Here is a 13,537-nt window from a genome sequence, read left to right as displayed (position 1 = left end):
ACCATCAAATTATTCCCAACTGGCAAGATGAGACACTCAAGACGACGCTTAGCGGCAGACAAAGGAGAAAACACCATTTCTGTTTTTTTTAAAAAAGCATTTCATCTGAAGCACTGAGCCCAGCCCGCCCGCCAGCCCGCCCGCCCGAAGCCGCGGCCTGCAAATCAGGACCCTGCCAATCAAAAAGCCGGACTTTTGAAGAGTTGGGAAAAGGACGACGAGAAGGAATCAGAAACAGGCCCAAGCACCGGAGGCCGCCTTACGTTTTTTAAAGATTTTATTTATTTTTCCCCGTTTTTTAAGTATGGAGGCTCAAGTAAAGGAGATGTAAGATTCCAATTTGAAGCATTACATATTTAAAAAAAAATAATAATAACCAGTCTTTCGCATTCCCATAGAAATCAAGAACAAGTCAAAAGCATCATCACACCGCAGCCTCTCGCATGGAAAGCAGGACTGGGGGGGGGAAGTGGGGGGTGTTTGACTCTTGCCAGCTTTTCGCACATCTCTTAAGGGGGAGGGAGGGCAGCTGCCCGCTGCCTGCACCACCACCCCATATCCCACACGCCCCTCCGTCCTCAACTTTTCTCCCAAACATACACCAAACACATTTTCCACGATGTTTTTTTTCCCCCCTCCCTCCTTCCTTCCTTTCACAAACCATGGTTATTTAATAAAGGTTTTTTTTTTGTTTTTGTTTCTTGTACATTTTTTACACCAATATAACAAAATATGGAAAGAGCGGTGGGAAGCCGGGGAGGGTCGCACCAAGAAATCGAAAGGAAAAAAAACATGATCATTGGAAATTAGGCGGATAAACGTAAGGCTCAAGAAAAAAGAGGGGAGGGAAGGGGTCGAAAAAGGCCGGGAAGGGCACGAATCTCAACAGAAAATACATTTTGCAAGGCTGTGGCAATAAGACAGTGGGAATTAAGCTGCTAGAGAGCCCCACCCCTCTCACAGCGCCCCCCCCCCAAAAAAAAGGTTTTACTACTTTATTTGGTGGTAGTGGTGGTGAGAAAAAAAAAGCAGTATTTGATTTATTTTTGTTTTACGAGTGGAAGAATATTGTACGCAAGGAAATGAAAATAACGGAGAGGAGGCCAAGGGGGAGGAGGAGGAGGATGCCAGAGAGGTGGGGAGGAAGAAAAAAAGAATTCCTAAGAAATGTAGGGGGGGTGGGGGTGCTAATGAGTGCATGGCGTATCTTGTTAGCATCCTCGAAGGGGAGACGCTGGGTTCTAACTTTGCTGTTTTCTCTTCAATGCCTCCACCAGGTCATTCTTCAGAGCTTCCTGCTTCGATTTGTCCGCAAACGTCTGCACAGACCTGGGGGAGGAAAGAGGCAGGGGGTTAGGAGGAGAAAGGGGGTTTGGGGAGGGGGGCAAGAGCGGTGGTGTCCGGCAAATTCCCCCTTCCCCCTAAAAGCCAGCATCTCTGACATGTCAGGTAGCGCTTCCTCCGCAATTCGTAATCAGATCCACGGTAGCTGACCTCCAGCGCATCCTTGTTAGCATTGGCAACAGGAGAGGGTGTGTATGTGAAGGGTCCATCGTAACTCCGAGCGGTCGTTAAACGAGGACTATCTGTACACGGCAGCCTGGTCGAGGGTGAGTGGGGGGTGGGTTTGTTGTTGTTGTTCCAGGGTTGAAATCACATACCAAAACCACCCCCGCACCGCTGGTGGGATTCAGCTGGTTCTCTCCGGAATCGCGCAAACCAGTAGCGGTGACTGCGGGAGGCTCCGCCCGCCCACCCGGAACGCGCATGCGCGCTCACACAAACCGGAACATAAGCCAATCCCATCCCTGACACACACACCCCGCACACAACAGACGCCCGCACGGCTGTCGGCATTCTCAAGTGCAAGGATCTCCACACGGCAAGGCGAGGAGCGCAAGCTATGGTTATCCGGAGGCTCCCTCCGTCCTTTTCCTTTAAAAAACAACATAACAACAACAACAACGGGACTTGGCAAGAATTAGGAGTTAGTTGGCGTGAAGACTTGAATTCTCTCATGCGGATGTTTGCGCTCAGTCGAGGTGAGTGGTGGTTTTAGTGCCAAGATGCCCAGTTTCAGTATTGGGGAGGGAAGGGGAAAAGAGGAAGGGGAGGAAGAGGACGGGATGGGGTGGGGTGGATGTATACCTGAGCTGGTTTAGTTATCGGGCTGAATGTACATCTGCCGCTGGGTCAAAACCTGGGAGAGCTCCCTCTGCAACTGCTTATATTTTTGGTTGTCGGGAATAGCGTCAATTGATCTGGGGCGGAGACGGAAGAGGGCAGCCGAAGAAGGAAAGAAAAGGGTCAGACAAGTTGGCAGAGAGGAGAAACGAGGGAGAAAGGCAGAAGGGGGAACGGGGGATCGAGAGCAGAAGGGGGGGAAAAAGGACGAGGCAGGAATATAGAATAGCAGAGTTGGAAGGGACCCCAGAGGTCTTCTAGTCCAGCCTCCCCCTCCCCCCAGCCCGCTTAAGCAAGGAGACCCTAGACCAGGGGTTTCCAACTCAATTTCATTGAGGGCCACATTAGGGTTGTGTCTGACCTTGGGAGGCAGGACATGGCCAGCGTGACGTCACTTGGGGGGAGGGGGGGCAGGGGAAGAGTGCTCTGCCAGAGAAAACAGCCTCCTGCAACCCTCTGCCAGCCAAAATAGAGCTGGGGGGGTGGGGGTGGGGTTATGCGTGGCGTCTCGCGAGCTCCGTTTTCGCTGGCAGAGGCACTGCAGCCTGGTCCTTTGGTATTTCCATGGAATCGGTGGCTCAGGGGCTAAGACGCTGAGCTTGTTGATCAGAAAGTTCGGCGGTTCGAAACCCTAGCCTCGCGTAACAGAGTGAGCTCCCGTCACTTGTCCCCGCTTCTGCCAACCTAGCCGTTCGAAAGCATGTAAAAATGCAAGTAGACAAATAGGGACCACCTTTGGTGGGAAGGCAACAGCGTTCCGTGCGCCTTCGGGAGTTGAGTCATGCCGGCCAGATGACCACGGAGACGTCTTTGGACAGCGCTGGCTCTTCGGCTTTGAAACGGAGATGAGCACTGCCCCCTAGAGTCGGGAACGACTAGCATATATGTGCGAGGGGAAACATTTCCAGGGCCAGATCTAAGCACCCTGAGAGCTGGATCTGGCCCCTGGGCCTTGAGTTTGACACCTCTGCCCGGGACCATTTCTGACATATATACATATGTATGTATGTATGTAGGTAGGTAGGTAGGTAGGTAGGTAGGTAGGTAGGTATGTATATATAAACATAAGCATTGCAGTCCATCCATTGTTACCTCAGCCCGTTGACAATGTCCTTTGTCTTTCCAAAATAAATCTCATTCAGCGTACTTCTGATTTTATTCTCCATGTCCTAGAAGGGAAGAGAGAGAGAGAACTGATAGTCATCCCAAGGCCCTGTGATTTTAGGGAGAGGCGGGAGGAAGGGAGAAACACTAGACAAGCCCACGGAGAGAGAAGCTGCCCACATTTTTAGGCCCCCCAAGAGACTCTGTTGGCCTTCCGATCTCCTACGAAGCCCATGGAAAACATTTGCTTAGATGGACTCTCCGTGGAAGACAATTCCCAACTGGAGCATCAGCTCCAATAGCTCTTCCACATGGCCTGTTCTTGTTAGTTGCAAAGTCGTGTCCGACCCATCGTGACCCCATGGACAACGTTCCTCCTGGCCTTCCTGTCCTCTCCCATCCTCTGGAGTCCATTTAAGCTGACGCCCGACTGCTTCGGTGACTCCATCCAGCCACCTCCTTCTCTGCCGTCCCCTTCTTCTCTTGCCCTCCATCGTTCCCAGCATGAGGCTCTTCTCCAGGGAGTCCTTCTTCCTTCTCATTAGGTGACCAAAGTCTTTGAGTTTCCTCTTCAGGATCTGGCCTTCTAAAGAGCAGTCACGGTTGATCTCCTCTAGGACTGACCGGTTGGATGGCCTTGCAGTCCAAGGGACTCGCAGGAGTCTTCTTCTCCAGCACCAGAGTTCAAAGGCCTCCGTTCTTTGGCGCTCAGCCTTCCTTATAGTCCAACCTTCACAGCCATCCATCGCAACTGGGGAAACCATGGGCCTTTTCTTACATGCTTCCTATTTTTAATGTTAATTTTAATCTAATTCCTATTCTTTCATCCTCCCTTTGAGCTTGTAATCCTCTAGCCAGCCAGACTCCTCTGGGCATTTATTAAAGACAAAGCCCGCTCTGCTTGTAATCCATTTGGCAGAATCGTTGCAATTTTCAAGTATGGAATAACGGCGAATAAAAATAGGGAATCCCGCAGTGAACGGTCAGGTGGGATTTTGGCCACCAGGGGGCAGCAGGCAGCCGCAAAAAAACAAGGCTACCTTTCCTCCCAGTTCAATCGGCTGGTTTCAGGCTAATTGCCCAGTATACATTTCGAGGGCAGCTGCCCAAATTTCTGATCACCCGGGCACCAACCTTGGGGGAATGGACTGTGGGCAGCCTCTCCACCTCCTGGGAAGCAATGGGGAGACTTTGCGATACGTAAAAGGAAGGTTTTAAGACCAGGGCACGAAAAAGCTGCTTTCCCCCCCTGTTTTCTGTGTGTTTCCATGTCTTCTGTCTTCTGTGTGTATTTTCCCTGTCTTTTGCATGTATTTTATAATAAAATATTTGTTTTATTTTATTTCTATATAAACAATTCATTTTCCATTAACCAGTGTGTCGTCTGGGTACAAATATGTTGTGCCAACATTAAAATATTCAATCTTATTCATTATTTAATCCCATTTGATCTTAATTTCCAGTACTTTAAGTATCTAGTATTATAACAATCCCATTGTGATTTATTCAACTCTATTTGTTATGTTAACTATTAATACATTTTTCTATACTTTAGATAATTTGTTTTACTATTAATTCTTATGTCTGTTTGTTTTGTTTGTTTATTTGGATTTATATGCCGCCCTTCTCCAAAAGGACTCAGGGCGGCGTACAACATTAAAATATACACATCCCAAAAGTTTAAAATAAAATAAAATAAATCCATATCCAAAAAAACAAACCGAATTTAAAAGACAATACATTTAAAATAAGTTAAAATTAACAGGCCAGGCCGGCTTGCTGGAAAAGCCAACTTATGTCTGTTCTTTAACCACCGGTACAACGGTTCCCAAATTTTATAATAATCAGTTTGTTCTTTCTCTTTGATTGCCAATGTCAATCGGTTCATTTCTGCCCATTCTAATATTTTCCCTAATCACCTCCTCCTCTGTCGGGATCTCTTCGCTTTTCCAATTTTGGGCAAATACGATCCTAGCTGCTGTTATAACACGAATAATCAAATATACTTTTTCTTTGCTATGATTTTCTGGTAATCTGTCTCCTGTATATTTTATGCACGGATCTTCTCCGACGTTTAGTGGCAACACATTTCCTTCTCTATGCATTTGGGTAAAATGGCAGGGAAAGGGAGGTCAAAAAAAAAGAGCACTAAGATCTCTGTGCCCCCCTCTCTCTCTGCCCCCGCCCCAAGAAGTGGGCACCTCCTCTGGCCGGCCGGCCGGCCCCTCCCTTTGCAATTAATTCTGTAAAAGCAGGGGTGAAGATGTTATGGTTTAGATGCCCCAGAGAGGGCTAGAATTGAGGTGTGAATTCAAGAAATACTCTTAGCCTAACTGGGCCCTTCAGCTACTAGCTGCCCATTAGCAAAACCACAAAGATAAAAAGGTAGAAGCCAAGAGGGCCTTCACCCCATTTCCTCAGCCCATGGTCTAGGGGGGGAGGGGGGGTGTTAGAAAGGACTCTCTCCATTACGAGGGGCTTACCTCAACCAGACGGCCAATATTGGCTATATGCGGAGAGGAATCGCTCACCGTCTCGTCTTTTTCCATCTGGGGAGAAAGGAAAGACAAAGGTGAGGAGGAGGAGGAAGAGGGGGAGACAGCCGACTGCAGAAGCGAGGCTGGGCCCCAGGAGAAGGAAAATGGTCAGTCATCCCAACCCACACATGGGACAAGACTGAGGTGCCCAGCGGACGTCTGGGCCGAGGAAGGGGGGGGGGACTATTTATTTATTTATTTATTTTCTTCACATTTCTAGACTGCCCCCTCTCCCAAAAAGGACTTGGGGCGGTGTACAGTCCACACAACAAGCAATAAGTATCAAATACAAATATAAATACAGATATAAATACACATAAGGAGGAGGTTAAAAATTTAAAAGAACTGTACGGAAGAATATAAATATGGTTCTAAAAACCCTAAAATCAGTTAAATTTAAAACTGTACCCTATAAATAACCAGGTAAGAATATGTTTCCAGGAGGTAACAGTTGTCACAATTATAATAGTGGGTATTGTGGCCCACCAGCGGCCAGCAGAGCTGGCAGCAGACTCAGACAGTGAGAAGGTTGAGAAGGAAGATGGGCCAGTCCTGGAATCTGGGGAAGGCTCTGTGTCGGCGGCAGAGAGGGGGCCAGGGCCATATGCCAGTTATCAGCTGCCTTCGGAGCCAGACATCAGTGGGGCAGAAGAACAGCTGGAGCCTGTTCCCAGTGTGTGCACACAGAGAGCTGCCAGAATTTCAATTTCAATTTATTTGTGCTTCTAGACCGCCCCCTCTCCCAGAAGGGACTCGGGGCGGTGTACAGTCCATAGAGAATATCACAAAAATACAATAAAAAATTAAATATGTACAGTTTGGAGGAGGTTAAAATGCAATTAAAAGAACTGTACAAAGCTGAATAAATATAATTTTTTTAAATCCCTAAAACAGACACAACAGATTAAAAAACCCTAAAATAACCAGATAATAATACATTTGCCAGGAGGGACAGTTGTAATTATGCCAGGCCTGCTAATCGGAACAGGTGGGTCTTCAGTTTTTGCCGGAAGGAGCGGAGGTCAGAAGTGGTTCTAATGTCGGGGGGGAAGTCATTCCAGAGGGTTGGGCCCATCACAGAGAAGGCCCTACTCCTTGGTGTCGCCCGTTGGCATTGCCTAGTGGACGGCACCAGGAGAAGTCCCTCCCTGTGTGAGCGTATTGGCCGCAGGGATGTATGTGGGAGGATGCGATCCCGCAAGTAACTAGGTCCCGTGCCATGGAGCGCTTTAAAGATGGTAATCAGCACCTTGAAACGCACCCGGAAAACCACAGGCAGCCAGTGCAGCTCGCGCAGGAGAGGTGTTACGTGGGAGTACCTCGTACTCCCCATCACAGCCCGCGCGGCTGCGTTCTGAACCAACTGCAGTCTCCGGGCGCGTCCCAAGGGCAGCCCCATGTAGAGAGCGTTGCAGTAATCCAGGCGGGACGTCACCAGCGCATGAGTGACCGTGCGTAGGGCATCCCGGTCCAGTAGGGGGCGCAATTGGCGCACCAGGCGAACCTGGTGGAACGCCCCCCTCGCCACGGCTGCCACATGGTCATCCATTGACAGCCGGGCATCAAGGAGGACGCCCAAATTGCACGCCCGTTCCACAGGGGGCAATTGTTCGCCCCCTATGGCCAGCGATGGAATCAGCTGGCTGAACCGAGGTGCAGAAGAAGGGAACAGCTAAGGAACAAGGGTCGACTTGGGAGTAAGGCCACAGGTGGATGATGAATGGCCCCTCCCAGAGGGAATAAAAGGAGCGAAAGGGGAGTGGAGTTTGCAGGAGACAATGAGTTCAATCCATTCGGGTGAAGATCCGTTCCTGACTTCTTGCCAAGGAATTGCTGCTACAGCATGGAGTTTGGAAGATATCATTCTTGGCAGCTCTCCAAGCCTGATCAAGGTCTGCAGTTGTGAAATCTCTTGAAAGACTGATGGCCGGGACTTTGCTGGAGGGGAATTCCCTTTAACCTAAATAAAAGGGGTTTTATCGGGACAAGGAGTCGGCTTCGTGCTTTTGGGAAGCCTCAGCCAGAACAGTGGGTGACAGCAGACCAGGATGGAGCGCAGGTCCCTCGATGCCCCCCCCTCCCTCTTTCCACCAAGGTCAGGCAAGGAATGTTCCTGAGACATGGGGGGTGGGGGTGGGGGCTGAAACTCTGCGTCTTCCCCCAGCAGAGGGAGAGCATCGCAAGGGCAGTGCCTGACGGGGCATGTAATTTCATCAGCACGCCTTCCAGGCAAGCAACGGCCTGCTGGTGGCTGGGTGCCAGCTCCAATTAGCTGGCCCGGTCGTGTTTTTTTTTTATAAACACACAAAAGGGGAGGCAGGGAGGGAGATTAAGGCCTTTGTTTCACTGGGTGTGGGGATGGGGGGGAAAGGAAGAGTTTGTGGGGCCCTCCAGGAGCTTCTCCCATCTCGGGCCTTTTCTAGCCCCTTCGGCAGAGCTGCTGAGTGCTCAACTAGCTCTCAAGGCCAGATGTTCTCGCAAGAGCTGGGCGCCCTCCTCCCACCCGCCCGCCAACCACAGGGCGCAGGTGTCCCCAAGTGCTGAAGTAGGGTGGGGTGGGGGGAAACTTAAAGGGAAGGGCGGGCGGTGCCGTTCCTTCCCTCCCTCCCTCCCCATCTGGAAGTAACAATCCCAGAAGGATGTTGTTGTTTTTTTGGGGGGGGGAGAAGAATTTGAAAAGCCCACTGCAGATAAAAGCCGGTGAGAGACAGGACATTGTTGAAATGCTGTTGAGAGGCGCTGACAATGGGGGGGCGAAGATGGAGGAGATTACAGAAGTGCAACAGCTGTTTGGTGGAAGGCGGGAGGGAGGGATGGAAGGTTTTCGTTTTGTTTTATTTTAATCTTCCAATCCTGGGAATTTGAAGCACCCAAATTTGAGAGGCATCGGGCCGCTTGGGGAGGGAGACTGTTCATTACCTTCACAGGCTGCTTGAGGAGGTCCAGTGTGGAGTCTGGAGAAGGGAGGAGGGGGGGGGAGGGAGGGAGGGAGGGAGGGAGGAAACTACCTGGCTCCATGAAGAGGCTGGGCAGAAATGATTTACCTGTCTGGTAAGGCTGCCTCCCAGATTCATGGTGCCCGAGCCGGTCTTATTCGTCTGCAGCCACAGCATCACCGTAGAAGTCAGCTTGTAGTGGGCAGTACGGCCACTGGACTTCTCCTGGGGGAAGGGGGGGGAAAGAGAAAAATGCTCATGAGCGCACGCACCGCCACCACCCCCTCTCCGCCCTCGGAGCGTCTTCAGGGACCGGGTTTCTCTGCCAGTCTCACCAAGGTAGCCCTGACTGAACGAGGGAGAGAGGTGGCAAGCGGCAGCCCCCTGCCGCCTCTTGTTGGCAGGCAAAACAGACACGGGGGTCCCTTGTACTTCTGCTTCCTCCTTTGCACAAAGGAAGGTTTTCGCAACGCTTGATGTGGGTCCTTTCCCCGTATTGAGGAAAGGGGGTGAGGTGCTGCTTTGGGCAAGGGGGGAAATACACGGAATTAAGTCCACCAGGCTAGCAAATGATCCCATGGTTTGGCTGAGCGCCTCTTGCTGGTCTCTTTTTTCCTACTCTGCGCATGGATAACCTGTCTTTCCCCCCCACCCCAGAGAGAGAGAGGGGAGAGGGAAAGAGGGAAAGGGAGGGAGAGAGAGAGGGAGAAAGAGAGGGGAGGGAGAAGGCGGGAGGGAGGGAGAGAGGGAGGGGAGAAAGAAAAGGAGAGGGGGAGGGAAAGAGAGAGAGGAGGGAGGGGAGGAGGATGGGAGAGGAAAGGATAGGGAAGGAGGAAGAGAAAGAGAGAGGGAGGGGAGAGGGAAGGAGAGAAAGAGAGGAGGGGGAAGGAGGGGGAGGAAGAGGGAGGGAGAGCAAGAGAATGGAAGGGAGGAAGATGGGAGAGAGAGGGAGGGCAGGAGAGAGGGAAAGAGAGGATGGGGAGGAAGGGAGAAAAAGAGGGGGAGGGAGCAAGGGGAGAGAGGGGGGAGAGGAGAGGGAAAGAGAGGAGGGGGAGGAAGGGGAAAAAGAGTGGGAGGGAGGGAGAGGGAAAGAGAGGAGAGTAGGAGAGGGGGAGGGAGGGAGAAAAGGAGAGGGGGAGGGAGGGAGAAAAGGAGAGGGGGAGGGAGGGAGAAAAGGAGAGGGGGAGGGAGGGAGGGGAGAGGGAAAGAGGGAGGGGGAAGGATAGGAAGGGAGGAAGAGAAAGAGAGAGGGAGGGGAGAGGGAAGGAGAGAAAGAGAGGAGGGGGGAAGGAGGGGGAGAAAGAGGGAGGGAGAGCAAGAGAGTGGAGGGGAGGAAGATGGGGAGAGAGAGGGAGGGAGAGGGAAAGAGAGGAGGAGGAGGAAGGGGAAAAAGAGTGGGAGGGAGGGAGAGGGAAAGAAAGAGAGGAGAGAAGGAGAGGGGGAGGGAGGGGAGTGGGAAAGAGAGAGAGGAGGGAGGGGGAGGAGGGCTGGAGCGGGAAGGATAGGAAGGGAGGAAGAGAAAAAGGGAGGGAGGGAAGAGGAAAGGAGAGAAAGAGAGGAGGGGGGAAGGAGGGGGAGAAAGAGGGAGGGAGAGCAAGAGAGTGGAGGAGAGGAGGATGGGGAGAGAGAGGGAGGGAGAGGGAAAGAGAAGAGGGGAGGAAGGAGAAAAATAGTGGGAAGGAGGAGGGGGAGAGAGGGAAAGAGAGGGGAGAGGGAGAACGGAGGGAGAAAAAGAGAGGGGGAGGGAGCAAGGGGAGAGAGGGGGGAGGGAGAGAGGGAAAGAGAGGAGGGAGGAAGGGAGGGAAAGAGAGGGAGGGGGAGGAGGGGGAGAGAGAAAGAGAGAAGTAAGTAGGGAGAGGGAGAGACCGGGCTCTACCTGGACTTCTACCACGTGGATGGAGTCCCAGCACCCTTTGATCTTCTTGGATCCGTCGCCCGCTTTCTTAATTAGAATCACCCCGGCAAAGCCGTGATCCAGATCCCACAGGTACACCGAGGAAACGCCCCCTTCGAAGTACCTGCAGCCAAAACAAAAGGCAAAGTTTGACCCCCCGACACTCCTGCTGATGCGGAGGAAGCAGGAAAGTAAGGCGGGGGAGCGTGCGGCGTGACGCCCAGGAACCCAAAGTTCCAAGTTTCTCGTCGTCCTGAATCCTCTCCTTCGCGGTCTACCACCCGTGACCGAAACGACTGCACCACGGAGCCAAGATCCCAGCTAACCTTTAGGAAGGTCTGCCTTCCAATTTTAATTTTACCGATGGGTTTTTGGTTTGGAAGAGGTTCGCCCAGGGAAGAACAGAAAGGGCCAAATATCCGTCCCGTCCCCCCATCAAACCATCGCAAGGGAAGAAAACAGCAATTCCACGGCGCCAACACAGGGCGGCAAACTCCAATTTGGGTAAAAGCCGTCCGAGTCCGATTAACAACCGCTGAATGTTTCAAGCAGCAGCCTGGGAAACCGTAAAAGCCATTTTTTAGGGCGTCCCTTCTCTTGCGCATCGTGGCTGAGATTCGCTCTCTTCCCCGCCGGCCTCTCCGAAATCTCTTTTACAGCAAGATTAAGATTTTTAGGGGGAGGAAGGGGGAGGAGGAGATCTCTTTTTATGAGCCTTGGTGGCGCAAGTGGTTAGGAGCGCAGTACTGCAGGCGACTTCTGCTGACGACCTGCTGACGGCAATTTGGCAGTTCGATTCTCACCAGGCTGAAGATTGACTCAGCCTTCCGTCCTCCCGAGGTGGGTAAAATGAGGACTCAGGTTGGTGGGGGGCAAGAGGCTGACTCTGTAAACCCCTTAGAGAGGGCTGTAAAAGCACTGTGGAGCGGTCTATAAGTCTTAAGTACTATTCCTTCCTTCCTTCCCTCCCTCCCTTCTTCCCTCCCTCCGGATAGAATGCGGTATTGCAGGCTAACTCTGCCCCACTGGAAACAGTTCGATCCCAACCGGCTCAAGGTTGACTCAGCCTTCCGTCCTTCCGAGGTGGGTAAAATGAGGACCCAGATTTTTGGGGGCAAGAGGCTGACTCTGTAAGCCATTTAGAGAGGGCTGTAAAAGGACACTGAAGCGGTATATAAGTCTTAAGTACTATTCCTTCCTTCCTTCCCTCCCTCTGGATAGAATGCAGTATTGCAGGCTAACTCTGCCCCACTGCCAGCCGTTCAATCCTGACCGGCTCAAAGTGGACTCAGCCTTCCATCTTTCCGAGGTGGGTCAAATGAGGACCCAGATGGTTGGGGGGCAAAAAGGCTGACTCTGTAAACCGCTTAGAGAAGGCGGTGAAAGCACTATGAAGTGGTCTATAAGTGCTATAGCTACTGCTATACTCAAAAGCAGGCTCTCTGCTTTTGAGTATAGCTACTGCTATACTCAAAAGCAGGCTCTCTACATGGGGCTGCCCTTGGGACGCGCCCGGAGACTGCAGTTAGTTCAGAACGCAGCCGCGCGGGCTGTGATGGGGAGTACGAGGTACTCCCACGTAACACCTCTCCTGCGCGAGCTGCACTGGCTGCCTGTGGTTTTCCGGGTGCGTTTCAAGGTGCTGATTACCATCTTTAAAGCGCTCCATGGCACGGGACCTAGTTACTTGCGGGATCGCATCCTCCCACATACATCCCTGCGGCCAATACGCTCACACAGGGAGGGACTTCTCCTGGTGCCGTCCACTAGGCAATGCCAGCGGGCGACACCGAGGAGTAGGGCCTTCTCTGTGATGGGCCCAACCCTCTGGAATGACCTCCCCCCCGACATTAGAACCACTTCTGACCTCCGCTCCTTCCGGCAAAAACTGAAGACCCACCTGTTCCGATTAGCAGGCCTGGCATAATTCAACTGTCCCTCCTGGCAAATGTATTATATCTGGTTATTTTAGGGGCTTTTTAATTTACTGTATTTGTTTTTAGGGTTTTGAATTTATTTTATATCTGCTTTGTACAGTTCTTTTAACTACATTTTAACCTCCTCCATGTCAATTGTCAACTGTACATATTTAATTTAATTTTATTGTATCCTGTTATATTTTGTATGAACTGTACACCGCCCCGAGTCACTTGCGGGAGAGGGGGCGGTCTAGTAGCATTAAATATTATTATTATTATTATTATTATTATTATTATTATTATTATTATTATTATTATTATTATTATTATTATTATTATTATTATTATTATTATTATTATTATTATTATTATTATTATAGAATACAATACAACCGAGCCAGCCCTACACCTGAAGAGACGGTGACGGTTCTTGAATCTGCTTTGAGGGATAGTCAGTCTAACCCTAACCCCTGATTATCTGTGACCAGAAAGGGGCTTCTCAGAGCCCACCAAAACCCTCTGGCCTCAACACGGCTGATCAAATCTTGGACCTCCCCACTTGGGAAGTGGGAGCAGGGTGTTACTTTCTGCACTCCAAAGCAACTGAGTTGTCCTTTCCTAATTCAGAAAGGGGGGACGGACACCACACAAATATCTGCCCGCTAATACAGCTAGCCCCCCCCCACGTACGACCACAATCGAACCCAACATTACAGCTGTTAAGCGAGACATTTGTCCCATGACCTTTGCCCCATTTTACAACCTCCCCTTCCCACAGCGGTGAGGCGAATCGCTGCGGTTGATAAGTCACCCAGGCGTTAAGTGAATCGGTCTTCCCCGTGGACTTTGTTTGCCTCCAAGAGTGGATCGTGTGACTTGGGGGCGGGGGGGGGCACTGCATTCTTCCCACCTAAGATGAAGGTAAAGGTTCCCCTCGCACATACGTGCTAGTCGTTCCCGACT

General features: G+C 51.2%; 1 protein-coding gene across 2 annotated transcripts in view; it reads right to left on the bottom strand.

Annotated features, from left to right (window-relative positions):
- Positions 1-259: 259 nt before the first annotated feature.
- The window catches only part of CAPZB (capping actin protein of muscle Z-line subunit beta), a 69,910-nt gene continuing 56,632 nt past the window's right edge, over positions 260-13,537 (bottom strand). Inside the window, exons 5-10 of one of the 2 annotated variants that reach the window (XM_081954686.1) lie at positions 10,638-10,779; positions 8,870-8,986; positions 5,772-5,837; positions 3,277-3,353; positions 2,149-2,261; positions 260-1,329 (exon numbers count right to left, since the gene is read on the bottom strand). In XM_081954686.1, coding sequence (XP_081810812.1) covers positions 2,159-2,261; positions 3,277-3,353; positions 5,772-5,837; positions 8,870-8,986; positions 10,638-10,779 — 505 coding nt within the window. In that variant the 3' untranslated portion in view covers positions 260-1,329; positions 2,149-2,158. The remainder of the gene's footprint in view (positions 1,330-2,148; positions 2,262-3,276; positions 3,354-5,771; positions 5,838-8,869; positions 8,987-10,637; positions 10,780-13,537) is intronic. The other variant, XM_081954687.1, reaches the window with a different exon arrangement.

The sequence above is a fragment of the Natrix helvetica genome (genome assembly GCF_964273705.1).
Source record: "Natrix helvetica genome assembly, chromosome: 5".
Lineage (NCBI taxonomy): Eukaryota > Metazoa > Chordata > Lepidosauria > Squamata > Natricidae > Natrix > Natrix helvetica.
Note: the sequence above shows the minus strand (reverse complement) of the source record. Positions and strands in the feature narration are given on the sequence as shown.